We start from the raw sequence: 27,637 nt of genomic DNA, 5'->3' as shown, positions 1-27,637 counted from the left end.
ATTTGTACGATAATACGTCTTCTTCGGCAAGGCGTTACCTGCTACATTCATCTCTATCTGATGCCTTTGTCACATTTGTTATCCATTTGCATTCTACCGACTTGCATCTCTGTATCTATCCAATAAATTGCTTCTTAACCTTTGTGCACTGTTTTTGTGCACTGGCTTTGTGCCCTGATCTAACCAAGGCATTTGGCCAATCACTAAAAAGTGCCCCACCAGATAAGATTTCGCAGTTGACACCAACCCCTCCAAAACTCGATGTGGCGTGTGTATGCGAGACTCAACGGTCTCATAAACGAAAGAATGGACCTTCCTTTTGGGGGCTACGGAAAAAAATTCAATCACGGAACGGAAGTTTAGCCAACACCCCCGCAGGCGTATCTAGGTAGGCGACTCCGAAAGATAGGCACGTGACCACAGCCGCCCCAAGGTGGGCTTCTGGTCTGGCGGTCCCTTGATAAACACTAAACGGGTAGTTCGCGCCGGTCTTCTAGACAGTGTCCGCCCGATTAGGCAGCTGGTAGCGGCAATCTGGGGCCGACCTCCACTGGTTGAAAAAGTATTTAAGGGCTCCCAAACCTCCTCTTGGTTCTCATCAAACAACTTCATTTTTCCATCAGATGCCTGCTGCCGTGCACCCATTCGATTCCGCCAGGGACTACGAGATTAGATTGGCCACCAAGTTGGTCAAGGATGCCCACCCTGCTTCCGACAATGTTCACTTTGTCCAGGTTGACAGATGTGACCCTCCAAAGAAGGACATGATCAGATACTTGGAGGCCGAGAGACACGGTGGTGACTTCCCAAGAATTCCAAGAGTCTTCTACTGTTACTACTACACCAACACCTTGACTTTCAACAAGGCCTTAGTCAACGTCACTGCTGGTCACATTATCACCAAGACCTCCTTGCCTGAGGGTGTTGTCGGTCCTTTCATGGCTGAGGACATGGAGGAGTGGGAGAACCACTGTCTTGCCCACCCTGCTGTCCTTGCCGAGGTCGAGAAGTTGAACTTGCCAAAGGACTGCAAGGTCATCACCGACCCATGGATCTACGCTACTGACGATCCAAAGGAAAAGAGACCTTTGCTTCAGTTCTTCATGTACATCCAGGCCAACAACGGTCACACCGAGTCTAACCACTACTCCTTGCCTTTGAAGTTCTCCCCAGTTTTCGAGGCCTACTCCAAGAAGTTCATTAGAATGGACTTCTTGCCATCCGGTTACGACGGCACCGTCACCCCAACCCAGGCTTGGAAGAGATCCAAACCTGCTGAGTACCACCCAGAGTTGAACGGCGAGAGCTTGAGAGATGTCAAGCCATTGTTGGTCAACCAGCCTGAGGGTCCTTCTTTCACCATGGAGGGCTCCAAGGTTAAGTGGCTCTCTTGGGAATTCAGAGTCGCTACCACCGCCAGAGAGGGTTTCGTGCTTTACGATGGTTGGTTCAAGGGTAGACAGGTGTTCTACAGAATCTCCTTGTCTGAAATGACTGTGCCTTACGCCGACCCAAGAGCTCCATACCACAGAAAGCAGGCTTTCGACTTGGGTGATGCTGGTTTCGGTGTTACTGGTAACTCTTTGAAGCTTGGATGTGACTGTCTTGGTGTCATCAAGTACTTGGACGGTATGTTCACCGGTGGTAACGGTGAGCCATCTGTCATGCCATCCACCGTTTGCATGCACGAGCAGGATGACGGTATCTTGTACAAGCACATGAACTACAGAACCAAGAACTCTGTTGTTGCCAGAAGAAGAGAGTTTGTTGTTCAGACCATCGCCACTGTTGCCAACTACGAGTACGCTCTTAACTTCAAGTTCGTCAACGATGGTTCCATTGACTTGGAGGTCAGAGCCACTGGTATCTTGTCCACCATGCCAATCGATGACAACATGACCGTTCCATGGGGTACTGTCGTTGCCGAGAACTGTATGGCTGCTTACCACCAGCACATCTTGTCTTTCAGAATCGACCCAGCTGTCGATGGCCACAAGAACTCCGTCTGTTTCGATGACGTTGTGAAGTTGCCAAGAGACAAGAACAACCAGTACGGTAACGGTTTCATCACTGAGAGAACCTTCGTCGAGAAGGCTGGCTCCGTTAAGCAGTCTCCATTCACCAACAGAGCTTACAAGATCATCAATGAGAACGTCAAGAACCCAATCTCCATGGACAACGTTGGTTACAAGGTTGAGATGCCTGCTAGACAGATGATCATCTCTGACCCTGACACCTACAACGTCACCAGAGCTAAGTTCTCTACTGAGCAGCTCTGGGTCACCAAGTACGGTGACAACCAGTTGTTCGCTGCCGGTGAGTTCACTAACCAGTCCCAGACTGACACTGGTCTTGGTGTCTGGGCCAATGGCACTGACGATGTCAGAAACGAGGACTGTGTTGTCTGGCCAACCCTTTCCTTCACTCACATTCCAAGAGTGGAGGACTTCCCAGTTATGCCTGTTGAGAAGCACAGCATCCACTTGGTTCCATTCAACTTCTTCGACAAGAACCCAGGTATGGACCTCCCACAGGCCAACAACAACTTCAACAAGTCCACCTTGGCTAACGTTGGCCTCGATGAGAACAAGGCTTGCTGCAAGAGCACCCTCTAAGTTTTTGACTGACTTATATACATAGACTACATTTAATATTTTGTGAATTTGAGATGTAGAGTTATCTTTGCCATTTTCCTCGTGAGAATTTGCAACATCTACTAATGCTTGGTGCAGCTTGAACCTACTCTTTGTTGAAACTTCCCTGTCATTTTTGCGGCGGCCACCACATTCATGGATATAAACTTGTACGCCGAAGCAGATCACATCACAATTCAATTCAGATGAGTAACATGTCAATGAGAAGGCTCAATCACGGTAAAAATTGGCTAAATTCATGGCCCAAGAACCATCAATTCCGTCCGAGTCGCTGCAGAACCAGACATCATGGTGTGCATATTATCAAAAACGTGCATATAAAGCTTTTTTATAAATGCACTATATAATGACACGGCGCGCAAATCCTACATCAAAGTCCGAGATAGTTTAGTGGCTAGAATTACCGCTTGTCGCGCGGTAGACCGGGGTTCAATTCCCCGTCTCGGAGCTCTTACACGCGCAAGTGGTTTAGTGGTAAAATCCAACGTTGCCATCGTTGGGCCCCCGGTTCGATTCCGGGCTTGCGCATTCTTTTTTATTTTTTACGCTCAAAAGGGTCCGCAGCAGTGACAGAAAGCAGAGTAAGCATGGAAGCTTTGCGCAGGCATTCCTGCCTGGCGCGAATACACAGTATCTACATGGGCTCAGCTTACTCCTCATATAAAAGTAGCACATTCCTAATTTTTGAACCCCTACTTTTGAGCTCCACAAATTTGATGTCACAAGTAACTGAGCCACGTATGTATCGCCAAAATCCTACAAATGCCAGCCATTGCTAACAAATAGCCTATATCCACGACAAAAGACCCACTCGTGGAAACACCCGTGGTAGGTTCAGTTGGGTTAAGAGACTCGTCCAGGGACCCAACTCCCAAACAGCGCCACATCAACATCAACCGGCTCAACGCGTTCAGCACCAGCCACGGCTGCTGACGACAAGAACAACGGGGCTTGAGCGTCCCGGAGAGGTTAGGTTCAACGTAAGACCCACGCCAGGGATTCCTACGCCAGGAATTGCTCTGGACGACAACAGCACGCGAAAATCGCTCAAATCCATGGACATAGGCAGTGACGCGGACTCTCAGATGTCAGAAGACAATATCTCCACGATTCCGCTCAAGCTGATAGTTTCACACACTTCGACAAACTCTCCATCGATAATCAGCAGTGAAAACCACCCAGATAACAACTCTGGAGTGGCTTCAACAGCAGATACCTCTGTCTTTCCCAGCCCACACGCGTCAGTGTCGCCTAGCTTTTACACGGGGCTGTTGAATACCAGACACGGTGCCGAGAGAGAGCGAGACAGCGAGCTGATTGTGACACTTGCAAGTCTGTCAAGGCGAGTAAGGCGAAGAAGCATCGATACCAACTGCAGTATGGCTGGCATTCCGCCCGCCAGCATTATGGAGCGCTTGACGGTAAATCTGTCGACCAGAGACCCTCCGGGGGACGAGGAACATTCGCTAGGTAGGTAACATGGGTATATGAATGGAAAGGTTTGGAAGTTTTACACTGGAATGCGCCTGGCGCCTATTGTAGACGACGAAGAGCCGACGAATAAAGTGCGAAGACCGAAGATTAGCACTCAGGGGGATTTCTGCAAAGTGTAGGTCATTTCGCTTATGCGTGTTTCTGATCCGAATGGCTGCAAACGAGCAGCACATTGACAACGTCAAAAAACCAGTCTTAGGGGTCAAAGATTGTCAAATGTAGGATGATAATCTAGACCTCAGCGTCCTTCTTTTTGGTCATTAGACTTCTCATCCAGGATATGTCAACCCCTTCTAGAATCCTGTTGAAAGCCTATTATCATTGCGCATAAGCTTCGCTTTGCTTGGAATGTCAACTAAACCGTGACAAAACTTCTTCAAAAGGTAACCCAATAGTCTTTTTGGATCTTCTCTTCTGGATTGTTAATTTTTGGAGTGACCATCTTTTTGTGGTGTTCTCTATTGTCCGATTGGGGTGGGGCTCAAGGCTATGGAGTGCACCGAGAGAAAGACTAAACAAAACAAACAATAGTGAGGCGGTCGCACCAACTACCAAAAGTTAACATCAACACATCCTCAGGCCGCTAGAAACCGTTTAAAAGAAGATAGGAGTATGGGCAATTTCGGTAACGACTCCTCTATCGAAGGAGACGTCTATGTCCAGCGGTTGGCCACTTATATCCGGAAAAATGAGGAGGCTTTGGCGAACGGGCTTCTCTGTTTTCTGAAAAGCAGGGGCAGTTCAAAAGTCAAGCCTCTCAGGATGACTTTTACTATTCACCACTTGTACTATATCACCGAGAGAATTGATAACTCTTCACTTGGGGTCGATGTTGGCCCCCTTAATATCAAGTTGGATACCCCCAACCACGAACCCACATTCATTTCATTCATGGCAAATAACGCCAGAACACAGAGACAGTTTGAGAGTGATGCCCGGTCGATCACGTCGATGAATTCTGTCAAATCTATCGTGTCCAGCGCCTCGGTGTATTGGAGATCTTTCTCGTTTAGCAAGGATCCGAAGATCATACAAAGGGACATCAAATACTTGTATTCGTCATTCACCAAGATTCCTTGCTTGATATTGTCACCCAAGACAAAAATCTACAGTATCTCAGGCTATGAAGAATATCCATGTGATACCCTGGTTCCCTTAAAGATGTTCAAGAACCTTCAAGTGCTAGAGTTGGTGGAGTATGAGCCCAATGAGTTATTTGGGTGGCATGTGCTCAGCGAGCAGTTGAGAATACTTATAATACGGAATTCCAAGGTTTCGGATTTGGCACTGATCCTTTTCGCCTTGGTCGTTGACGACGAGAATGGTCGTTCCTCATTCAGTAACTCACGCCAGTCTAAGCGTCACGAACCACCATTCCTTCATGACACAGCAGAGACAGGCCCTCATAAGCATCACCACCCACGCAGAGAACGGGCTTTCACTGCGTCCGCGAGCGTGCCATCTCATCGTGATCTGTTCCTCGCAGATTCCGCATTCCCCCTGTCAACCGACTTGGCCTTCACCGCATCCGCTCATTCCCTTGAACGTGAATATACCGCTTTACCCGAATCGAAGTGGTTTTACTTACGTCAACTCACTGTTTCAGAGGGTTCAATCACATCCATCCCAGCATTTGTCTTCAAGCCGCTTACAAATTTGGTCAAGTTGAACTTGGCCAACAATTTGCTTGAAGAGTTACCTCCAGGCCTAGACCAGCTTACGAACGTGAAATACTTGAATTTTGCTGATAATTACATCACTTCATTGCACAATCTACCCACGAACCTCAAAAATCTCACGACGTTGTCTCTTAACAACAACAAAATCACTAATATAGATGGCATCGAGAAGATGGAGAGTTTGGAAAAGATTGATTTGCGGAGAAATAAGCTTGGTTCAGTCGCCCACTTGCGTCCGCTCATAAATCTATTCAAGATCGAGGGCTCCAAGCTCGGCAACATATTCGTTTCGAGTAACCCTCTACCGAAGACGTATCGTGCAGACCTTTTCAACCTATTCAACGGTGTGAGGTCACCCAACAACATGAAGATAGATGATTCTAGACCTGGCTACTTCGAGAACGCTCTATTGTTAGACCGTGAAGAAGCCATAAGGAAGTTGAGGAAGTTTTTGGAGCCAGATGCACCTGAGACAAAATCAAAGAGCGCTAGAGGTTCCACTGCAGCGACATCTGCGAACGGTACAATCACTCCAAAGACCCCTGACAGTCCTACTACTCATCGCCATACCCAATCTATTGGCAACACAAGCGATCTAGCTCAATCAGTAAGACTGCTCGATATAAAGGGTCTTGAGATAAGCACAGTGCAACAAAAGCATTCCAGCCAGATCACCACGAAATCCACGAAGACTCCAATGACTCCTCCTGTGGCGGCCGCTGAGGAGGGCGCTTCACCACTCAACACCAAGACCCCCTTGCAAAATAATCAGAACCTCAACAACCAGTCACAATACTCAACGAGCAAGTTCTCGAGCATGACAAGACACTCATTTTCTCCCCCAATGCTCCATCCAAACGGTTCGGCAGCGACTCTCAAGAGCTCAACCACCTTAAGTAGGATCGACTTGGAAAGCACTGGTGTCAACAACCCAGCACCTAATGTCATAACACCTGTTCAAGTACAGGTGGAGGGTTTTCAATAGTTACGGCGTAATTTAATGTTCAATTCAGACACTCCTTAGAGCGGGTAGAGCTATATATATCGCACCATCCATTTTGTGCAGCTGCAAAAAAACCAACCTCTTCTCTTTATCATGAGAAACCCCTTCACTCCCATTTTGGGTTTCTTGTTATTTGTTCCCTTTGTTAACGGCGATTCTGAATCTCCTGCAATCACCATTCAGTCCACTTTCAAGGATAGCGGTGGGTTGCAAAAACGTGCCAACCACCGTGAAAGTCCCTTGATCTACTATGGAGACGACCATCCGCTGGAGTACTACTGGACCAAGCCGTACTATCCAAGCCGTTTGTAACACACTCACAACTTCTTCAAATCTATTCTAACTTCTAGCTCTCGGTGGTAGAATCGAGAATCACTGGGAAAGGGCCTATGACAAGGCAAGGAAACTTGTAGATCGGATGTCTATCACAGAGAAAGTCAACTTAACTACCGGATCTGGTTGGGGATCGGGTCCATGTGTTGGCAATACTGGCTCTGTTCCTCGACTTGGTATCCCAGCATTGTGTCTCCAAGACGGACCCAATGGAGTGAGATTCACTGATTTCGTTACACACTTTCCTTCGGGTTTGGCAGCCGCAAGCAGTTTCAACAAAGAATTGGTTTATAAAAGAGGAAAGGCTATTGGAAGAGAACACAAGGCAAAGGGCGTTCACATCGCTTTAGGCCCCTCCATAGGACCCATGGGTCTCAAGGCTAAAGGAGGCAGAAACTGGGAAAGCTTTGGCTCGGATCCTTACCTTCAGGGTGTTTTGGGAGCTGCAACAGTGAAGGGTATTCAAGACGAAGGAGTTGTAGCCGTTGCAAAGCATCTAGTGGGTAACGAGCAGGAGCATTTCCGTCAAGTGGGTGAATGGGACCATGGTGACTATGACCGACTCGATCTGTCGATCAGCGCCAATATTGGTGACAGGGCCATGCACGAAGTTTACTTGTGGCCATTTGCAGATGTGGTAAAAGCAGGTGTTGGTGGAGTAATGTGTGGTTACAATATGGTGAACAACACTTATGCCTGTGAGAACTCGTATCTTCTTAACTATCTACTTAAGGAGGAGTTGGGGTTCCAGGGTTTCGTCGTATCGGATTGGGGTGCTCAACACTCGGGTGTTACCTCTGCCCTCTCTGGTCTTGATATGACTATGCCAGGTGAGGTTTTCGATGACTGGCTTGGCGGTAAAGCCTACTGGGGTCCACTACTCACCAGGGCTATCTACAACCAAACTATTCCACAGGAAAGATTAAACGACATGGCATCCAGAATACTTGCCCCATTCTTTGCAATGAAGTCTATTCTGCTTCCTTCAGAGGAGGAGATTCCCAACTTCAGCTCGTGGACTCACCATACATATGGCCAACAGTTCCCATACCAGCACTACGGAGCCATTGTGCAGCAAAACTGGCACGTCGACGCCAGATCTGAAATGAATGATGAGATTGGCTTGGAGTTGGCTCGCCAGGGAATCGTCCTTCTCAAGAATAAGAACCGCCATCTTCCTATCAATAAGGACGATGGTGTGAGAAGACTATTGGTGGCTGGTTTGGCTGGAGGAAATGACCCCAATGGATTCAATTGCAGAGACCAGAAGTGCACTGATGGAACACTCACGTCAGGTTGGGGGTCTGCTGCTGTTAATAATCCATGGGTTATTACAGCACAGGAGGCTATTTCCAAGAAAGCTCGTGAAAGAGGAATAACGTTTGATGTTTCCGAGGACAACTGGGATCTCAAACGAACAGAGGAACTAGCAGATTTTGCAGATATGACTATTGTTGTGGTGAATTCGGTTTCAGGCGAGGGCTACATCGATGTGGATTGCAACTACGGTGATCGGAATAATATCACTCTTTGGCATAATGGCGACGAATTGATCGAGCGAGTGACGTGCCACTGCAAGAGGGTTGTCGTTGTGGTTAATGCAGTTGGGCCCGTGAATATGGAAAAGTGGATCGAACATGACCATGTTGTTGCCGTGCTCTTTGTTCCACCATCTGGTCAGTTTGTTGGGGCTGCAATTGCAGAGGTCCTCTTTGGAGAGGTGAACCCTTCTGGAAAGCTTCCCTTCACCATAGCCAAGAAGAATCTGCACTACGTCGATATCAGGGACAGCTTGGGCGATTGCGTTGATCCACAAGATAACTTCGAGAGAGGCGTCTACCTCGACTACAGATTCTTCGAGAAACACACCATCAAGCCCAGATTCGAGTTTGGCCACGGCTTATCGTACACAAAATTTCTGGTGAGTGAGCTTGATATCTGTGAAATCAACCCACCAGCAGAGTACCTCCCCTGCCCCCCTGATTACTTGCCTCTTTCAAAGACCATCCAGGATGATGTCTGCGACCCTGAGGACGCCCTTTTCCCTCATGACGAAATGGACCCCGTGCCAGGCGTAATTTACCCTTACTTGTACAGCGAGAACATCAGATCACTTGATGAAGACGACTGTTACGACTATCCAAAAGGCTACGATCCAGATCAGAAATGCGAGGCACCGTTGGCTGGAGGTGCGTCTGGAGGAAATAGAGCATTATGGGAAACTCTTTACAAGGTTTCGGCAAAAGTGACGAATGAAGGATCAATGGCAGGAAACTACGTTGCCCAACTCTACATTGAATTCCCCAGCACCATCGTGGCATCACCACCCAAGGTCCTCAGAGGCTTTGATAAGATCTTTTTGCAGCCAAACGAGTGTGGGGATGTGAAGTTTGAGGTGAAACATCGTGATTTGAGTATTTGGGATGCCGATTCACAGCAGTGGATCATCCAAACAGGCACTTACAAGGTGTACGTGAGCACACTGAGCAGGAAAGTGGAGCTCTGTGGAGAAATAGAAATCGGCTGCTAAATGGCTGCGAAAAATGTACTACACCTTGGGTGTTATTGTTTAGGCGCGATCACCAAAACAGAGGTAGACCAACACCCAGAGGTTAAATAATATGGTGTCTTCCAACCCATTGGGAGAAAAGTACGCTAGATTCAGGGCATTGAACCCTAAGTCAGCTCGGCCTATCAGTCCTGTGAGGCTGCTGAGTCCCGTCAAGGGAACTCGATCCTTATCCAGAAAGTACGATGAGTACTTGAGAAGCCGGCCTTCGGCACCAAGACTTGCTGAGCCAGAGCAAGGCTACACGGCTCGGAAATTGGAGTCTCCGATCAAGCTACTAAGAGAGCCCACGACATATGCTCGGAGATTGTCTCGACTAAACCGAGATCTATCACCTCCAAAGCGTTCCTGGGAGAAACCAGAAGCTCTAGGGATCACGAAAAACAGAAGTTGGGCCGACAAGAAGGAAAAGGCCACGAGGAAGAGCCGATCAGATCAGGGTGGCGTGTTTCTGAGGCTACGATCCTTTTTATCGAAGATGAGCTCAACCGACGATCAAGAGTACAGGCAACTCACCGAGTCGGCCGGCTTGGTCAGGCACGAACTACCTGTTGAAACGCCGAAGCGTCATGTACAGATTGACCAAAATCTATTCCAGCGCAGGTATCCAGCGTGGGATAAAGGTAATGAGATTGATGAGGTGGACGAGGAGGTCAAAAGGGCCAAGGCGCGTGAAGAAGTCAAGACGTTAAAGGATAGAATTGTTGAGCTCGAGCTGCTTCTTTCTCAAGAGCAGAGCAAAGCCGCTGACACCAAGGATGAGCTTCAGAGGAAGTTATATCTAGCAACGCAGGATCATGAGGCCACCATACATTCTTTGAAGCAAGAGCTCAAGGAGCTCGAATTTCGTGCTAGCAGGAGGTACAAGGAGTTGGAGAGGCTGAAGTTAAATGAGCTCAGGGAGGAGGTGTTGCGGGAGAATGAATCATTTTTGATGCAGCAGAATGCTAGGGACCAAAGCTTGAAAAGACGCGAGCAAAGTTTGGAGGATAGGTCACAGGAGCTTGAAAAGAAACGAATTGATCTTGAAAAACGAGAGATTGATATTAAGCTGAAGGAGGAATACATTAAGGCCGCTGAGGCAAAATTGACGGCTAGACAACTTGAGCAGGCTGCAACTGAGACAAAGAGCCCTCTCGAAGAAATAAAGGCTAAGCTCAGAGAAAACGAGACTGATATGAAGAAGTTTCGAGAAATTGTCAATACGGTCATTGAAGACACAAGGAGTTATAAGGACCACAATCTTCTGTTCCGTCTCCACAACCTACTTGAACCACTTAATACAGCTGAAGAAGTCTTACCCAGCAAATGGGAGACTCTTTTCGAAGACTACGGAGAGTACTTCCGGGCTTTCGATGCAGAGATGCCGGAGAAGCAGCGCAGAGAGAACTATAATCCGAAGTCTTTGGAGAAGATCGAGGCCAATTTCAACCAACTTCAAGAGGAATTCAAGGACAAAATTGACAAGAGACGCCTCAGAATCTACCACCTCGACAGGCTCATCAAACGCAGTTGGGTAAGACGTTACGACTTCGACATTGTCAAGGCCGAGAGGATCGCCCAGTATCTCAAAACACGGGCGACCTTATGCCGAAAGCAGAAACTGGACCATGAGCTACTCGAAAAATTCGCACAACTTCACAGCTCTCTCAAAGCAATCCAGGCAGCTGTGGTGTAGGTCGATCCATCACCACTAACGCGCTGCTCAACGCGCGTCTGTATCTACAAACATCCTGTCTCATTTCCACTCGATTTATAGAACTTGTACCAATATCAAAACATGTCGGGACCAGCATCGCTCCCAGTGAAATTAGTCCCTTCTAATATACGGCCAATAGCCTATCGAATACTATCAAAGAAGCATGGTCTCAATATTCAAACAGATGCCCTTTCAGTGCTCACAGACGTCATAGGGTTAAAATTCGGGGCAGAATGGAGAGGCCCTAAAGCACAACAATTCATGGAGGAGATTGCCAAATCGTGGAAGCATCAAGACAGAGGTCTCTTTATTGACGGCCCAGGCTTACAGCAGGTTGTCAATGAACTTAGCAAAGAGAAGAGCGTCGAAAGAGATGAACCTAAGCTTGCCCTGCGCTCAGACACGTTGATGGATATTGACGCACCAGCACCAGCGAAAGAGGAAGTGGTCATTAACTGGACCGATTACTTCAATTTCATCACACCAGACGAACAGCCGAACTTCGAGTTTGATAGAGTGAGAAAGCAGTTCACCCCCAAACCGCCCGTGGGCCCTAAGTTGCAGAGCTCATTGAAAGCTGCTACAAATTATTTCAATCAAAGATACCATCTACTTGTGGATCGTTTGTCGAGGCATGAAAACTTTCAGAAACAGTCATTCTCCAGTCTTGCAGCCATCAACAGCACATTGAACAACAGCGACGTGAAGTACGACATCACACTAATCAAAAACGTCTTAGGACGTGATGGTAGTAAGTTTATTCTATTTGGACTCTTGTCCAAGAACATGAATGACAACTACATTCTTGAGGATTCGACTGATCACATCGAATTGGACTTCACACATACACATGCTACCGAGGGCTCCTTCTATACACCTGGAATGTTCCTCATCGTTGAAGGTATTTATTCTGCTTCAGGTGGATCGATGAGCAATGACGCGTCAGTGATTAGCGGTCGCTTCCATGTTTCTAACGTTAGTCACCCACCCGCCGAAAGACGCGACACAAGTTTGAAGAGTTACGGCTACCTTGATTTTATGGGTATTCTAGGTGGTGTCTCACGGTCTAATGGTGCCATTGGTAAAATCGATAAACCGTTAAGAAAGAAGCTCAGCTCTTTAGAAAAAGCTTTGGGTGGACACAAACTTATATTTCTAGGGGCTAACTGTTTCCTTGATGACAAAAAGATAATGACAGGACTCAAGAAGTACTTTACAAAACTTGAGGCTCTTCTTATTGATCAACAAGGTTCGGATGATTCAGAACTTCCCTTGGCAATTGTCATGACAGGCTCGTTCTGCTCTCAACCGCTCACAGCAGCCAATGGGTCAAGTACGTTAGTTTCAAACTCAGAAAACTACAAAAGCAATTTTGATGATTTTGCTGCCCTCTTAGGGAACTTCCCAGTAATTATCAAAACGTGCAAATTCGTTTTGGTTCCAGGACCAAACGACCCATGGCAATCGTCCTATTCTTTAGGAAGAGGAAGCCTCACAAGCATACCGCAAAAATCAATTCCAAAGGTGTTTGTGACTAGGCTAGAAAGACTTTTACCTAAGGGCAACCTCATTTTTGGCGGAAACCCAATGCGCATCAATTACATATCGCAAGAAATTGTGTTATACAGAGACGACTTGATGAATAAGCTAAAAAGGAATGATATAATATTCCAAGATCAGCTTCAGCAGCTTGAAGATGAAGAGGCCGAGAAAGAAAATCTTCAAGAGGGTTTGGATGTGAAAAAGATCGTTGGCGACCAGGGTCCTTACTTGAGCTCCAAAATCAAACAAGCTAGACAATTGGTAAAGACTATTCTTGACCAAGGAAATCTTCAACCCTTTTTAAAAGATTTGAAAATTGTTGATCCCAATTATCTGCATGCGCTAAGGATTGAGCCTCTTCCAACAACCTTGGTTCTTTTCGATACGCGCTTTGAGTCCTTTGAGGTGACTTACAATGGCTGCAAGGTTGTAAACATCGGCAGCTTGATAAGCAACAAAAATTCTAAGAGGCTTAACTATGCAGAATATTACCCAAGTCACAAGAGCTACTCTTTCAGAGAGCAGTATTTTTGAGACGGGCGGGACCAAGTTTAGCGGATTGTGGGGCAGTCGCTCACAGAGTGCGCACTACCGACCTTGATCTCAAACTTCGCACACTAAACCATATATCACCTTCATGTCCACTCAAGAATTTCACCGGGATCGCCATATCAAGTTCATTCAAGAGCTTGATTCGAAAGTTACGAAGCAAACATATGAGTATTGGTTACTGGAACACCTTCGGCTCAATGGCTTGTACTGGGGTATAATGGCGTTGGCCACTGTCAACGCGTTGGATGCGTTGCCTAGAGACGAGGTGATTCAGTTTGTTATGGACTGCTATGACAAGGAGGAGGGTGGATTTGCCGCCTTTCCCGGGCATGATGCTCACATCCTCACAACGCTTTCAGGACTACAAATATTGTTCATCTACGATAGATTTGACGTCATCGAGGGAGAAAAGAAAGACAAGATCCTCGAGTTTGTCATGAACCAACGTTGCAGTGGTGGCTCCTTCAGAGGTGACAAATTTGGTGAGATCGACACCCGATTTGTATTCGCTGCTGTTTACATTCTCAAGATGTTGAAAGGACTCACACAAGAAATTGCAGATGGGGCTACAGACTTCATTCTTCGTTGCAGAAATTTCGACGGAGGCTTTGGTCTTCTACCGGGTTCCGAGTCGCATGCTGCTCAAGCTTACACGTGCCTTGGAACATTGGCTATCTTGGAACAATTGGACAAGATTGACAATAGGACGCCTAGTTGGCTTAGCGAGAGACAGGTTCTCCCGTCCGGCGGATTCAATGGTAGACCAGAGAAGTTACCTGACGTGTGTTACAGTTGGTGGGTGCTTCTGAGTCTATCAATGTTAAAAAAATCACATTGGATTAGTTTTGAGGACCTCGAGAAATTCATTTTAGAATGCCAGGATCTAGAAAATGGAGGTTTCAGCGACAGACCAGACAACCAAACTGATGTCTATCATACATGCTTTGCGATCACTGGCCTAAGTTTGATGTTTAGCAGCAAGTATGGCATGAAGCCTGTCGATCCAATCTACTGTATGCCAGTGGATGTCACTGACAGACTATCTACATAAGAAAGTTCAATGAAATTTTCACAAGTAATATCAAAATGCTATGAAATGCGAATTATCAGCTTTAACCTGATGAATACAATTCTGTCTCCATCATCCACACATCGCCCACTTCATCGATGTGTTTGATCTGCTCGTCTGAAAATTTGATCACTGTGCCCTCTATTAGGTTACTTTTCGTTTCTCCATCCTGCTCGAAGTAGCCTCCAAGAGAGGAGTAGGCACACCACAAATAGTTTTTGCAGTAGTTCATCATATGCCAAGCTGCCTCGGGCTCGTGTTCGAGGTTCTTGGCCTTTTCACGGTTTCTGTCAAAAGGGGGAATGATTGCATGCAAAATCTTCAACTTAGATCTGAAGAAAGTTTCAAATTCCTTCACCGTCTTGTACTTTGTGAACCGTCTGTTGTTATTGAATTCCTCTTGAAACTTGACACCTTTGTCAACATTACCGCAAAATCTGAACCCAGAATTGAACCACACAAGCGTTTGATTGTCAGTGTCACTGATGTGACTGGGATGAGATGAGCAAAGCTCCTTTGACTTGAAACTCTTGATTTGATTGATATCCTTGTGACGTTCGGTTTCGGGAGTCATCTCACCAATAGCAGCGGCAAAGTTATCGTCAAACTCATAGTTCTCGTCACCAGCAAGAACTAGCGAAAGCCAGAACAATTCCTTATCGCCATAGAGACGAGCAGTGATGGGCTGATAAAAGTTCAAGACGGACATCATGAAGGGCTGTATAAAATGTTTCTTCTTGTTGATGACAACGAGACCACTCTCCATGTAATTCTCGAAACCAAGGAAAAACTCGTTATCCAACGTCTTATTCTTGATTTGGTTGATATTGAAGACGAAACCATCATCAAGTGAAGGCATAAGCTTGTGAAAGAGCACGGAATTTTCCCTTTCACGGAAGTTGAAAGTAGAACGATCCTTGTAGAACATGGTGCCCGAGTTGATGTACTTCTTGAGCTTGAAGAGGAAGTCTGGATGCTGCAACAAAACTGTATCAGCGTCGAGGAAAACCATCTCCTCAAAGGAGTTGAATAAAGTTGCCATGATCTTGTTGGCAAAACCATTGAATTTGCCAATGAACTGAGGCTCGATCGCACGACTAGCATCAACGAACCAAAGATCTTGGGTTGGGTAATTCTCATACTTTATTCTTGCCGCCTTCACAATATGAGCCTTTGATAATTCGTTGAGTTTGGAGTGGTACACGATCTGGATAGGATACCTGTTACCAAGGAAACGAAGAACTTTGATGAGGCGAATAGCGTCGTCGACGTGATCATCATTGAAAGTCATCACTATTCCTTTTCCGTTCAAGCGGTTTTTGAACTCATTGAGGAAGCAACCTTTGTTCTCATGGACTCTATAATTATTACCAGGGAAGTATGCCTTCTCGCCGTTGTAGCGGGTGAATTCAGGATACTCCATGGTCAACCATGGGAATACTTTGCTTTCAATCTGTGAGCACAGCACCTTGTCACGATATATGGAGCCGCCCACCACCTCGTCTGGGTCAGCGAGATACTCCACATTTTTGCTCAAAAAATATTGCTGTCTTCTGACATAGCTCGTGTCGTTACGATAAATTGCTTTGTTTTGCGATTGCACATAGCACTTGTCGAAGATACGAACGTGGGCAAGGAAATCGTGCAATCTTTGCTCAGAGCCCTCGACCTCTTTCCAGAGATTCTGGTAATCATGACGAATCTGAGTATCAGAAAGCGGTTCAGGAGCGGGTCTTCCGGCTTTCTCTGCCTCCTCGACTAGTTTCCTGTGGTCCTTCTGACGAGTCTCCTTATATTTCTCGAACAGCTGGAAAGCAGTCTTATCGTACGAGACAACCTCGTTAGGATGGATCAACCAGTCGGGATCGCTTTTCAGCAAGTGGTTGAAATAGATCAGACACCTTTGGTCAAACAGGTACTGTTTTAAAAAGTCGTACATGCTGATGGAACTGAGCACCTCGTCGTAAGCCGAAGACCGTGTGGTTATATGGGACATGGATGGGTGCCTCTGGTGGTACATCGAGAAGACCGTCATGAGCTCCTTCTTTGTGAGCGACTGCTTCAGCGCCGAAGGGATATAGCTGGTGTCGAGTCCCCTGTAAGAGGTCCACCAAATGGCAAGACATAATAGCCATGCTAACGCAAGGTACTTCCAGTAATAGGATCTGGAAAACAAAATGCGTTGGATCGACATGACATGAGGTTTGCCGTTAGGGGGGAAGAAGCGAAAGCGTCAGTAGTTGGTGGTGAGGACGAGATTTGGGAGGTGCAGAATATAAGATAAAGGCAAGGCTCCCTAGAGATGCGGTGCAGTGGGCGCGATCTGAGCAAAAAAAGAAAATAAGCCAAGCGCACAAAGGAGGCAGTGACAAGTAACCAGCAATGAGCGCACACACCCACTGATAAGCACTTTCCTGCTTTTAGGGCTGAGGGTGAAGTCACAAAAATTGACAAGTTTTTGCTGAGACCCAAACGCGTCCTGCCCTTAAGTGCTCAACGCCTTATCCCTTTAACCAGAACGAGGAGTTCCGGACTTTGCCCGCCCTGCTGAGTACGTCAACATAGGCACCTCGGGGAGACCGCTGTGCGTGGCCGTCGCAGGAACCATGGCTGAATGCCGGGAATGCAAATTTGCCAAAGGTCTGATCCCTCAGATTAGGGCTTTGCAGTCCGCGACAATTGTAAAATCTGGGATTCCCTCTTGACGTTGGTGGCGTGTTGTTCCTGGCCGCCCATGCGGCGCTTGACACTTGTGTGTGCAGTGGCGGCTTTGAGGCAAAATTTTGGCTTTTACGGCCGATGCCTCGTGTGGGCTGTTGCGTTTTATGGTTTGAGGGTTCGGCACTTTTACCTTTAAGCAATTGCTTGACTTCAAACTTCATCCCCCGTGCGGCGTAGCCCCTTACGCTTGGTTGTCCAGCCCTTGCTCGTAAGAAGCCCAGTTCCCTGCGTGCTTAAGCGAGGCGCACCCAACCAAGAATGTGAGCCTATGGCACAAGGGTACCACTTGGAGGAGTTTGTTTTTGTGGGACCCGCTGATCTTGGCACAGCAACCATTGTGACTGTTGATTGTTCCAGATTATGTCATACTGAAGATTACAATACCGCGGTGGACTGCTTGTTTTTCTTCTGCTTGCGTCCACTTCCCATGCTCTCACGAGTGATTTGCTAGAGTGACGCACGTGGACTTTAGTGTGATCTACAGTCAGGTGACACAACACACGTGCATCAACCTAACTGAGGCTCACTGTGATATCAGTTTTCCAACCCACCCAAGGATGACACTGTACTTCTCAGACTCCCCACAGCACCCGGCGCTGCTCATCTGTGAGTTGTGCCGCTTGTTCTATGACAACAATTGGGTCACTGGCACTGGTGGTGGTATCTCCATCAGAGACGTCGATGGGCCAAACCCCAATATCGTCTACATCGCCCCCTCGGGCATTCAAAAAGAGCGTTTGAAGCCAAAGGAGATGTTTGTTGCGGAGTTGCCAGGCAAGATCTTGAGGACTCCTAACGATGAAAGTACTGGTCAGCCTTTGTCGGCAGACTTGGCCAAGGACTTCAAGTATAAGCCCTCTGCGTGTACGCCACTCTTTCTCAGCTGTTACAACTTGAGAGACGCTGGCGCATGTATTCACACTCACTCACAAAACGCAGTGATGGCAACTTTGATTTTCGAGGACAAGGTGGAGTTCAGCATGAGCCATATTGAACAGATCAAGGCCTTGCCACAGCTTGCTGCCAACCCCGAGACAGGCAAGATTGAAAAAGTTGGCAGCATGCAATACTATGATACTATGGTGCTTCCAATCATCGAGAATACACCTCATGAGGAAGACTTGACCGACACCTTGCAGAAGGCTATCAAGGACTACCCCAACGCCACTGCTGTGTTGGTGCGTCGTCATGGTATTTATGTATGGGGTGAGAACGTCTGGAAGGCTAAAGTGTACAATGAGGCCATCGATTACTTGCTCGAATTGGCAATCAAGATGCACCAGAACGGCATTCCCCTCGTCAAAAAATGAGTGGACAGTATAGAATGGATAGGAGTTCCGTAATTGTTTGTAGGTCACCGGTTAAAGAGGGTTCTTTGTATCCTTGAGCTCTTCTCCATTGATGTTAGCCCAGTCGACTTCGACGGACTCGTCGATCTCACCCACGCAGACCACATTTCCGCCTCGTAGAAGGTAGACACCCAATTGGAGGGTTTCGTTCTCTTCATCGGGGTATATTACGCGTTCAATGGTCTCTGAGATGACGATGTTGGTGGAATGGTCGAAGCTTTCGAGCTTGCCTTCGAATAAACGGGCATCAGTCGTCACCACACGTATTTTCTCTGCGGTTAGTATGGTTATAAAGAATATTTTGAATCGTACATACTTCCTAAGAAGTCTTTGAGGGAAGACATCACTTAGTCGGGTTAGAGCTCTTGGGTTTCTGTGATGGTTTATAGCGAGAATCTGCACGTGACTTCAAGCTTGTAGCCGTTTGATACATTTATCCGATATAAGAAGGAGCTGAGTCTCTAAAAATATCGATAAAAATAATCTACTCTTCTATATTGCTGTTTGTTGATTTGAGGCTGATTATTTGTTCCGAGCTTTGGTCAGCAAAGTTAGCCACAGAATTATTCATCAAACCGAGGGAGAAGAGCATATCAGGATAGTAAAGAGACAATCTCGATAAACACTTCAAAATGAGGAATTGGAAGACTTCTGATTTGAGAAAAAGTCAGTTCCATAATTTACCACATTTCGTGCATCTAAAGAGCATTTTGGTTGCACTTTGCGAACCACTGGCAAATATCGTGATAATTTTCGAAAAAAGGACGAATTAAATCAAGAGCTACATCCTGTTTTTTTTTTTTGTCTTCTTGCATTGCAGTCTGTATTCAATCAATGATCTAAGACTCAACTGGATAAGTGTACTCTACACATTCAAGATTCGAAGGAAAGTCTATACGGCCAAACCGTAGCTCTACACTACAATGAAGACAGCTGAGATTCAAGATTTTTTCTCTGTGTGATTCTCCAATGACACGAAGGGTCTCACACAACAGCACGGCGAAATCGGAGTCAGTAAAAATCAAGAATTCTTTCTACGTCAATAGCAGCTCGGCGTTGTCCGTTTAAGCACATAACTCTAATCAGAGACTCACCACAAAGTCATTGTTCACTACTCCTCAGCAGGCTTACAAAGTTTATTTGGTGAGATCTCGGTAGACCGGTTTCAGTGGTTAACTCATTTTCACCAGACCTTTAAATTCTACCATACCATCGAACAATCCCATTGAACAATCAAAGTGTTGAGCCTTGGCAACAACTGCCTTCCCTTATTTAACAAATCGGAGATAGACAGCCGTTTGGCCAAGCCCGAAGAATCTTGGACCATCGGTGCGATGCCGTATTGGGGATCTACCGAAAGTGAGATTCAAAGCCACCTTTTGCCTAAAGAAAGCCTATACCACCTACTCACACTATGAGTAACCCATACCTCTGAGCGAACTTCCTATGACTACAGGTTCACTCCGGCCACCGGAACAATTATTGTACCACTAGGATCCGTAAAGGCAAGCGACGGCGAGTCACGTGGACAGAACACTCACGCTTCGCTCGCAGACGACACTGTTCGACGTGGACGTTGCATTTTTCGCGCACACTTTGGTTTCTTTTTCGGAAGAGCCTCGCTCTCACCTCCGCCTTGCAGAAAAGCCCTGGCATTAGTGCTCTGTGAGTCAGGTTTTTCCTTACATTTGCCCCATATATATCACCGCATCTCGCAGAATTGCCCACTGCACCGGACCGTTGGTGCGATTTTGCTGCAGAGTGGATGCAAAATTCTTGACTGACCTTCACTTAGTTTTTAGTCTTTATAGCTCGTACTTGCACACTTTCTTTCTTGAACTTTTTTTTCAATACACACTTCACAGAGACACCATGAGTCTTACAAACAAGGAGTCTGGTGATTCCGCCAGCACTCATGCCTACGAGGCACAAGAAACCCAAACCCATTCGAGATGGAAGTCTTTCAAGGACTCGTTTAAGGCTGCTGAGACCATGACTGCCGATGATCTTTCGGATTCGGAGATGGACGTGGTCCAGAGGGCCAACCAAAACGCCTCCAACTCCCAGCTTTCCAGAAGATTGAAGAATAGACATTTGCAAATGATTGCCATCGGTGGCTCCATCGGAACAGGTTTGTTCGTTGGTTCCGGCTCGGCCTTAGCCACTGGAGGCCCTGGTGGTATCGTTATTGCCTGGGTCATCACTGCCACTTCCATTTTCACCACCATGCAAGGTCTTGGTGAGCTCAGTACGGCTTTCCCCATCAGTGGAGGCTTCAACATTTACGCCACAAGATTCATTGAGCCAGCTTTTGGCTTCGCTGTGGGCTGGAACTACTTTATGCAATTTTTCGTTTTACTACCGCTTGAACTTGTGGCGGCTTCGATTTCGGTTAAGTATTGGAACGACGACCTCAATCCCGTTATTTTTGTGGCCATTTTCTGGGTGGTGGTGTTCTTCATCACTATGATGGGCGTTCGCTGGTACGGTGAGGCCGAATTCGTCTTTTGTTTAATCAAGGTTGTCACCGTCATTGGTTTTATTATTTTGGGTATTGTTCTTGTTTGCGGCGGAGGTCCTACCAAGGACTTTGTTGGTGGCAGGTACTGGAGAGATCCTGGTGCATTCGCTCACGGATTCAAGGGTGTTTGTTCCGTCTTCGTCACTGCTGCTTTCTCCTTTGGTGGAACTGAAATGATCAGTTTGGGTGCTGCCGAGGCTGCCAACCCATCCAAGGCCATTCCTCAAGCTATCAAGCAGGTCTTCTACAGAATTGTCATCTTCTACTTCGGTACCATTACTTTAATCGCTACTTTGGTTCCATACAATGATGACCGTCTTTTGAATGCTGACTCCGACGTGGACGCCACCGCCTCTCCATTCGTCATTGCCATTGTCAATGGTGGTATCAAGGGTTTGCCCTCAGTCATCAACGCTGTTATTCTCATTGCCGTTCTTTCTGTCGGTAACGCTTCCGTTTACGCCTGCTCCCGTTCGCTTAACTCTCTCGCTGAACAAGGTATGGCGCCCAAGTGGACCGGTTATGTCGACAGACTTGGACGTCCTCTCGTTGCCATTATTGTGACCAACGTGTTTGGTCTCTTTGCATTTATCGCTGCTTCCGACAAGCAAACCGAAGCTTTCAACTGGTTGCTTGCCTTGAGTGGTCTTTCTTCCATCTTCACATGGATGTCCATCAACATGGCCCACATTCGTTTCAGAGCCGCCATGAAGTCCCAAGGCAGATCTTTGGACGAATTGGCATTCACCTCTATTGTCGGCACCCTTGGATCATGGTACGGTTTTATCATCAACTTCTTGGTCCTCATTGCCCAATTTTGGTTGTCTTTGTTCCCTATCGGAGTTGCACCAAACGCATCGGACTTCTTCCAGGGCTACTTGGGATTCCCAGTTGTTCTCATCAGTTACATTGGTTACAAGATCTACTCCAAGAACATGAGAATCTACATACCAGCTGAGGAAATTGATTTGGACTCTGGCCGTAGTGTCGTTGACACCGATCTTATCAAGCAGGAAGAGGAGGAGGAACTGGCTAGAAGAGCCGACCAGCCATGGTGGAAGTGGCTCATTGGGTTTGTTTTTTAAAAGCATTAGAATAGCATTACGGACGATTTTTAACGATAGAATTATTTCACTAACGGATTTGTAAATTATTTACTAAAGGTATGTGTAAAGAACTGAAAAAGTATGATCCCCTTTGAACACATCCAGGTACTCGAAGGAAGACATGACATTTTTTTAACAGAATAAGTTCCAGATTCTGTAATAGAGAGGTTTGCTGCGAAGGTAGGCCTTCTCCTCGGCGATCTCTTGCTTGAGAAGATCCAAGTCCAACTCTCTTCTACCGGTGTCAATGTCAATCTCTTCAGCTGGGATACACAATCTCCAGTTCTTCTTCCAGACCTTGTGAACAAGGTAGCAGACGATGATAATGGGGAAGGACAAGTAGGCCTTGAAGAAGGTCTCGGCTTCTGGGCTACCGCCAATGGGGAAGAGGGCGATCCAGAACTGGGCAGCAAGAACCAAGATGTTCAAGGTAATACCGTAGATGGAACCGATGATGCCGGCTTGAGAGACATAAGCCAATTCGTCGGTGTTTCTACCTTGCACCTTCAAGGCGTATCTGAATCTAAGGTGACAAGCACAGATAGAACCCCAGGTGAAAAGGGAGGACAAACCGGAAAGAGCCAACATCCAGTCGAAAGCCTCACCCTGCTTGTCAGAAGCAGAGATGAAACAAATCAAACCGAACAAACCGGCAAGGATGATACCGAAAATTGGTCTACCCTGCTTATCAATGTAGTTGAAGATCTTAGGAGCCTGACCGGCAGCAGCCAAGGCAGCCAAGGTTCTGGAAGAACCGTAAACGGAGGAGTTACCGACAGACAAGACAGCAATCATAATGACAGCGTTCATGACAGAAGGCAAGCCACCAATACCGGCGTTCTTGATACCAATGACGAATGGAGAGTATCTGGCAGTACCGTCAGATCTCTTTAAATCAGGGTCGTCGTATGGAACCATGCAGCCAACGATGATCAAGGAAACAATGTAGAAAAGGGTGATTCTCCAGAAAACCTGCTTGGTAGCCTTTGGAAGAGACTTTCTTGGGTTCTTGGTCTCGGCAGAAGCCAAACCGACCAACTCAGTACCGGAGAAAGCAAAAGCAGCAGTGACGAAAACCGAACAGAGACCCTTGAAGCCGTGGTTAAAAGCACCAGGATCGTGCCAGTATTTACCACCGAGGTAGCCACCTTTAGGACCACCACCGCAGACAATGACGATACCGAGAATAATGAAACCAATGACGGCAATGACTTTGATGGCAGAGAAAATAAACTCAGCTTCACCGTAGCCCTTGACGCCAAAAAGGTTAATGGCCATGATCAAAACGTAAAAGGCTACACAGTAAGCAGCCGAGTTGGTTTTCTGATCCCAATATTGCACTGTGATGGCGGCGGCGACCAATTCTAAAGGCATGACAATCAACCATTGCATGGCATAATTCCAGGCCATGGCAAACGACCACGAAGGGTCCATGAAACGAGTGTTGTAGGTGACGAAAGCACCAGAGACAGGGAAAGTGACAGCCAACTCACCCAAAGCGTGAACGGTCGAGTAAATCATACCACCAATCAAAGCGTAGGCGATCAACACGGAGGCTGGGCCACCGTTGGACAACACCTTACCGGAACCGATAAACAAACCAGTACCAATGGCACCACCAATGGCGATCATCTGCAAATGTCTGTCTTTAAGGGCACGAGACAAGGGCGAGTTGGCGGTGATGATGGCGGTTTTCTCAATCTCGGACAAACCGGGATCAAGACCCAAATCCTTCTCGTCGAAACGTCTAAAACTGTCCTTGAAACGCTCCCATTTGCCCATTTCGGGCTTCAGCTCGCTGGCATCAAATGCATTGATGTAGATTCCACCATCCTTGTCGGTGGAAGAGGCCTGCTCCCTCGAGGTGATGTAGTCTAACTCTTTATCAGGCATTGTGATGGTGAAGCAAGCATGAGCGGATGGGTGCTTAAATATGGTTGCAAAAACGGGTTCCTCAGATAAGCATGCATGCGTGCATGGGGCGGCCGGGCCTATGCTTTATCTCTGGATGTCATGGGGTAAATTTTACTGGCAAAATGCCGCGTTCCGGCACCTTCCCATATCTGGGAAGCGGGCTTGCGGCTCAGTGATAGATAGGTGGGAGCAGGTTAGTAGCCACAAAACGTCAATGGAACGTCAAAGGAACGTCAAAACAACGTCAAAAGCTCGAGATTTCTTGACTTTTTCTCGTCCCCCCGCTGGATCACTGGGCTTTTCCTGGAATTTCTTTGTTTTTCCTGCCTTGGCTGCCCTTCTTGCTCGGCAAACTCGCGCTCGTTCGTTTCGCAATTTTCTTGTCGACCGGACAAATAATAGCCTGACACGCTTGGCGGGCCTTGACACCTACTTGACCGGTTGGCTGAGTTTTTACATGCCCCGCTCTAAAATCCCGGGGCTCACGGCGTTTTGAAAAACTTCGAAAGAATAAAACTGCTCTTCACCAAACGGCTGCTAATGAGACGAACTTCTTGCTTGCATATACGTCCAGCGTTATCTGGACAGACGGCCCACACTTTGCCGGCCATTTTTCACAAGGCTTGTTTTTCTTTTTTTTGTTAACTCCAGCAAAGCGCATCTCGAGACTGTGGGGCACTAGCGGAATGCTTTCATTGTTGCAATTGCAAACAAGTGGCTACGTTTGTGCTACTTCTAAATTATTGAACCCCTTTCTCGATACGGCTCGACCTCATTTTTCTCGCTTATCTCTCACCCTGGCGCGATACCTACTCGGTATCTGCTGCGTGGGTTATCCCGGATTCTCGCCCTATCATGTCTAGTTTTGAGATCTGACAAAAAGCAAAGTTTTCTGAACACCGCCTGGTCTTTCATGCACGAGAGCCTGATAGACCACGGGCCTGCTAGCATCCGCCTTGGTTCTTCGTAGTTTTACATTTAGACACTGCTGCGTCCGAACATGCCCTTCATCGCCACTATCTGAGACTGGGGTAAGCCTGCAAAAAATCGCCGTGACAGATTTTCAGATGTTCACCCATTTTTTGAAACCCTGTTGCACGGCGCTTACTGTCTTTTACATCACTAAAAATTTCGTCCATCCCTGAGACCCGATCGGTGACTGTGGCGTTCGGCGGATGCTACTGCTTTTCGTATCAAAGTAGCACAATCCACTGTGGACCATCCCTTGCAACTGTATCAGGAAATAATGGAAGATCAAGTGTATATCGGGGTTGGAAGAAGGACGCCGAACAATAGGAAGAGGAGTAGGACGAGTGGGGTTAACAGCAAAAGCCTATTATCAACGCTTTGACAGCCTAAGCATGGCTTAGGCATTGTCGCTGAATTTACCTTGATCGGACCAGAATCCCACTGCGCCCGTCGCCAAAACCTTCCTACTCCAGTTTCTCTATCGTTTTTTGTATTCTTAAACTTACAATTATATGATGCAATTACATGGCGGTTACTTCTTCTCCTTCTTCTCCTTCTTGTCTTTCTTCTCCTTTTTCTCTTTCTTCTCCTTCTTCTCCTTCTTTTCTTTCTTCTCCTTCTTCTCCTTCTTGTCCTTCTTCTCTTTCTTTTCCTTCTTGTCCTTCTTCAGCTTTTTGCTGGCCTTCTCATCCTCATCGTCGTCTCTCTTTCTCTTCTTAGGCTCTTCGTCATCGGACTCATCGTCAGAGTCAGCAGGTGCAAGGGTATCGGCGTCGGCGTTGTAGGACTGGGCCTCGGTGATCTCCACCTTCTTGGCGTCTCTGACAACCTTCGAGGTGGTTCTCAAGTCTCTGCCCTCCAATGCACTCAATCTGGACTCAACCTTGGATCTGACCTCCAAACCAAAGTCACCAGAGTCGTCTCTGTCTTCGGAAAGCGAGTCATATCTCAAAGCCACAGCGGCCTTGGCGGCCAAAACTCTGGCAATCTTACCCTTGTTCTTACCGGTAGCCTGACCAACCAAAGATGCGTGGTACAACAAACCGTACTTAGGTGTGTCATGCTTGGTCTTGAGGGCTCTGAAAAGGGCCTTCTCGGCACCCAAAATCTGGATGGTGGAAGCAGGGGCCTTAGCCAAAGAAGTAAGCGAACCGGCGTGAGCAATCAATCTAGCACCAACCAACTCACCAACAAGAGAGGTCAAGTTAGGAGCAATGGCCTTCATACGCGAAGACAAGTAGTTAGACAACTGCTCTCTGTAAGCGGCAAACTCAACAATCTGCTCAGCAAGAGACTTGATGTTGTCCAAGTCAACATCAGTGATCTCAGTACCCATAGAAACCTCAGCAGCACTCTTGACCTGCTCCTCAGCCTCTTCAGGCAAGATCTCAGACAAGTCAGTCTCGGCAGCGTTGGATCTAACACCCATGGTCAAGATGATTCTGGCGTAAGCAACAGAGTCTGTTATGAGCTTGGCCAACTCAGGGAAGTGCCAACCGTACCATTCCTTACATCTCATGGCGTATGTGTTTAATTCCTTGTCCAAGTCGTCTAAAAGAGCGATAGCCTGAACAATCATGGTGTCAACCTTGTCAGCGGAGAACTTCAACTTGTGTCTACCAATAGAGTGAGCCAAACCAAGAGACATCTGCTTCAAAACAGAGTCGTCCAAACCGGGTAAAAGCTCTGGCAAGAACTCTCTGATAGATCTGTGCAAGTCCAAGGAGGCAGCGTCAGAGACAACGGAGTAGTTCAAACCCAATTTGTTGATGGCATTACCCAATTTGGCCTCACTGACAATCAAAGTGACCTTCTTCTCCAACTTAACGTCCTCCAACATCTTCTTCAAAGAGTCAGAAACCTTACCTTCAACGACGGCGTTGGCCTCTTCCAAGGCATTGGCGGCAGACTGGAACTTTTCGAAACGATGGATCTTAAACTGCTCGGCAACCTTCTCAGCCGAGTTCAAGTCCTCGAACAAAGTGGTGGACTTGTGGATCTTCTTGTCGGCAGCCTTAAGCAAGGCGTAACCGGCAGCGGTTTCCGTCAACACGTAAGCCATGGCGTGGGGTGTCGATCTGGAATTAAAGGTTTAAGATGGGGATTGAGTATTGAAAATTGAGGGAGATGAGGTGAGAAAAAACTTCGACTGGCCTGCGTGCAAGCGGTTGTTAGTGGTGCACGGGTGCAGCAGAGCTAGTTGGCCTCCTACTAGTCGAAGCCAATTATGCAGACGACTGAGATGATTTCCTTAAAATTTTGTGTGAAATGAATGATAGGTGATAGAGTGTCTTTCGCCTTCGAAGTTATGGTCGATGAATTATCGTTATCCGTGGATAAGTGTGGGTTCCAAGAGATTTAATGCTAACAATGGCCACCTATCGTGTGCTAGATGAGGATCCTAGGCGAGAAAGGAACTGAATGTTCTTGTCTGTTCGTGATAATTAGCTCTATCTGGGGCTT

At 47.0% G+C, this 27,637-nt stretch overlaps 10 protein-coding genes and 2 non-coding genes across 12 annotated transcripts; 9 read left to right on the top strand and 3 right to left on the bottom strand.

Moving 5' to 3' along the window:
• Nucleotides 1-623: 623 nt before the first annotated feature.
• AMO2 (Amo2p) lies at nucleotides 624-2,615 on the top strand (the record flags this gene model as incomplete). The annotated part of the gene is made up of 1 exon (XM_024856645.1): nucleotides 624-2,615. The coding sequence occupies one exon, from the start codon at nucleotides 624-626 to the stop codon at nucleotides 2,613-2,615; it is 1,992 nt and encodes a 663-aa protein (XP_024716244.1).
• Nucleotides 2,616-3,030: 415 nt separating this feature from the next.
• On the top strand, nucleotides 3,031-3,102 carry C7M61_001229. Its single transcript has one exon. It is a non-coding gene; the product is annotated as a tRNA-Asp (tRNA).
• A 9-nt stretch (nucleotides 3,103-3,111) lies between these two features.
• C7M61_001228 lies at nucleotides 3,112-3,182 on the top strand. Its single transcript has one exon. It is a non-coding gene; the product is annotated as a tRNA-Gly (tRNA).
• Nucleotides 3,183-3,709: 527 nt separating this feature from the next.
• Nucleotides 3,710-9,693, top strand: BGL22 (Bgl22p; the record flags this gene model as incomplete). The annotated part of the gene is made up of 4 exons (XM_024856644.1): nucleotides 3,710-4,000; nucleotides 4,728-6,788; nucleotides 7,014-7,134; nucleotides 7,181-9,693. The coding sequence occupies 4 exons, from the start codon at nucleotides 3,710-3,712 to the stop codon at nucleotides 9,691-9,693; spliced, it is 4,986 nt and encodes a 1,661-aa protein (XP_024716243.1).
• A 91-nt stretch (nucleotides 9,694-9,784) lies between these two features.
• On the top strand, nucleotides 9,785-11,410 carry C7M61_001226 (uncharacterized protein; the record flags this gene model as incomplete). Its single annotated transcript, XM_024856643.1, has 1 exon — nucleotides 9,785-11,410. One exon carries the CDS (start codon nucleotides 9,785-9,787, stop codon nucleotides 11,408-11,410), a length of 1,626 nt encoding a protein of 541 aa, XP_024716242.1.
• A 282-nt stretch (nucleotides 11,411-11,692) lies between these two features.
• DPB2 (DNA polymerase epsilon noncatalytic subunit) lies at nucleotides 11,693-13,507 on the top strand (the record flags this gene model as incomplete). The annotated part of the gene is made up of 1 exon (XM_024856642.1): nucleotides 11,693-13,507. The coding sequence occupies one exon, from the start codon at nucleotides 11,693-11,695 to the stop codon at nucleotides 13,505-13,507; it is 1,815 nt and encodes a 604-aa protein (XP_024716241.1).
• A 103-nt stretch (nucleotides 13,508-13,610) lies between these two features.
• BET2 (Rab geranylgeranyltransferase) lies at nucleotides 13,611-14,576 on the top strand (the record flags this gene model as incomplete). The annotated part of the gene is made up of 1 exon (XM_024856641.1): nucleotides 13,611-14,576. The coding sequence occupies one exon, from the start codon at nucleotides 13,611-13,613 to the stop codon at nucleotides 14,574-14,576; it is 966 nt and encodes a 321-aa protein (XP_024716240.1).
• A 61-nt stretch (nucleotides 14,577-14,637) lies between these two features.
• C7M61_001223 (alpha-mannosyltransferase) lies at nucleotides 14,638-16,788 on the bottom strand (the record flags this gene model as incomplete). Its single annotated transcript, XM_024856640.1, has 1 exon — nucleotides 14,638-16,788. One exon carries the CDS (start codon nucleotides 16,786-16,788, stop codon nucleotides 14,638-14,640), a length of 2,151 nt encoding a protein of 716 aa, XP_024716239.1.
• Nucleotides 16,789-17,872: 1,084 nt separating this feature from the next.
• On the top strand, nucleotides 17,873-18,625 carry C7M61_001222 (methylthioribulose 1-phosphate dehydratase; the record flags this gene model as incomplete). The annotated part of the gene is made up of 1 exon (XM_024856639.1): nucleotides 17,873-18,625. One exon carries the CDS (start codon nucleotides 17,873-17,875, stop codon nucleotides 18,623-18,625), a length of 753 nt encoding a protein of 250 aa, XP_024716238.1.
• A 1,911-nt stretch (nucleotides 18,626-20,536) lies between these two features.
• C7M61_001221 (amino acid permease) lies at nucleotides 20,537-22,270 on the top strand (the record flags this gene model as incomplete). The annotated part of the gene is made up of 1 exon (XM_024856638.1): nucleotides 20,537-22,270. One exon carries the CDS (start codon nucleotides 20,537-20,539, stop codon nucleotides 22,268-22,270), a length of 1,734 nt encoding a protein of 577 aa, XP_024716237.1.
• A 153-nt stretch (nucleotides 22,271-22,423) lies between these two features.
• Nucleotides 22,424-24,184, bottom strand: C7M61_001220 (amino acid permease; the record flags this gene model as incomplete). Its single annotated transcript, XM_024856637.1, has 1 exon — nucleotides 22,424-24,184. One exon carries the CDS (start codon nucleotides 24,182-24,184, stop codon nucleotides 22,424-22,426), a length of 1,761 nt encoding a protein of 586 aa, XP_024716236.1.
• Nucleotides 24,185-25,706: 1,522 nt separating this feature from the next.
• Nucleotides 25,707-27,236, bottom strand: NOP5 (RNA-processing protein; the record flags this gene model as incomplete). The annotated part of the gene is made up of 1 exon (XM_024856636.1): nucleotides 25,707-27,236. One exon carries the CDS (start codon nucleotides 27,234-27,236, stop codon nucleotides 25,707-25,709), a length of 1,530 nt encoding a protein of 509 aa, XP_024716235.1.
• Nucleotides 27,237-27,637: the final 401 nt, after the last annotated feature.

The sequence above is a fragment of the Candidozyma pseudohaemuli genome (genome assembly GCF_003013735.1).
Source record: "Candidozyma pseudohaemuli strain B12108 chromosome Unknown scaffold00001, whole genome shotgun sequence".
NCBI classification, from domain to species: domain Eukaryota; kingdom Fungi; phylum Ascomycota; class Pichiomycetes; order Serinales; family Metschnikowiaceae; genus Candidozyma; species Candidozyma pseudohaemuli.
The sequence above is the reverse complement of the archived record's forward strand: the minus strand, read 5'-3'. Positions and strand labels throughout refer to the sequence as shown.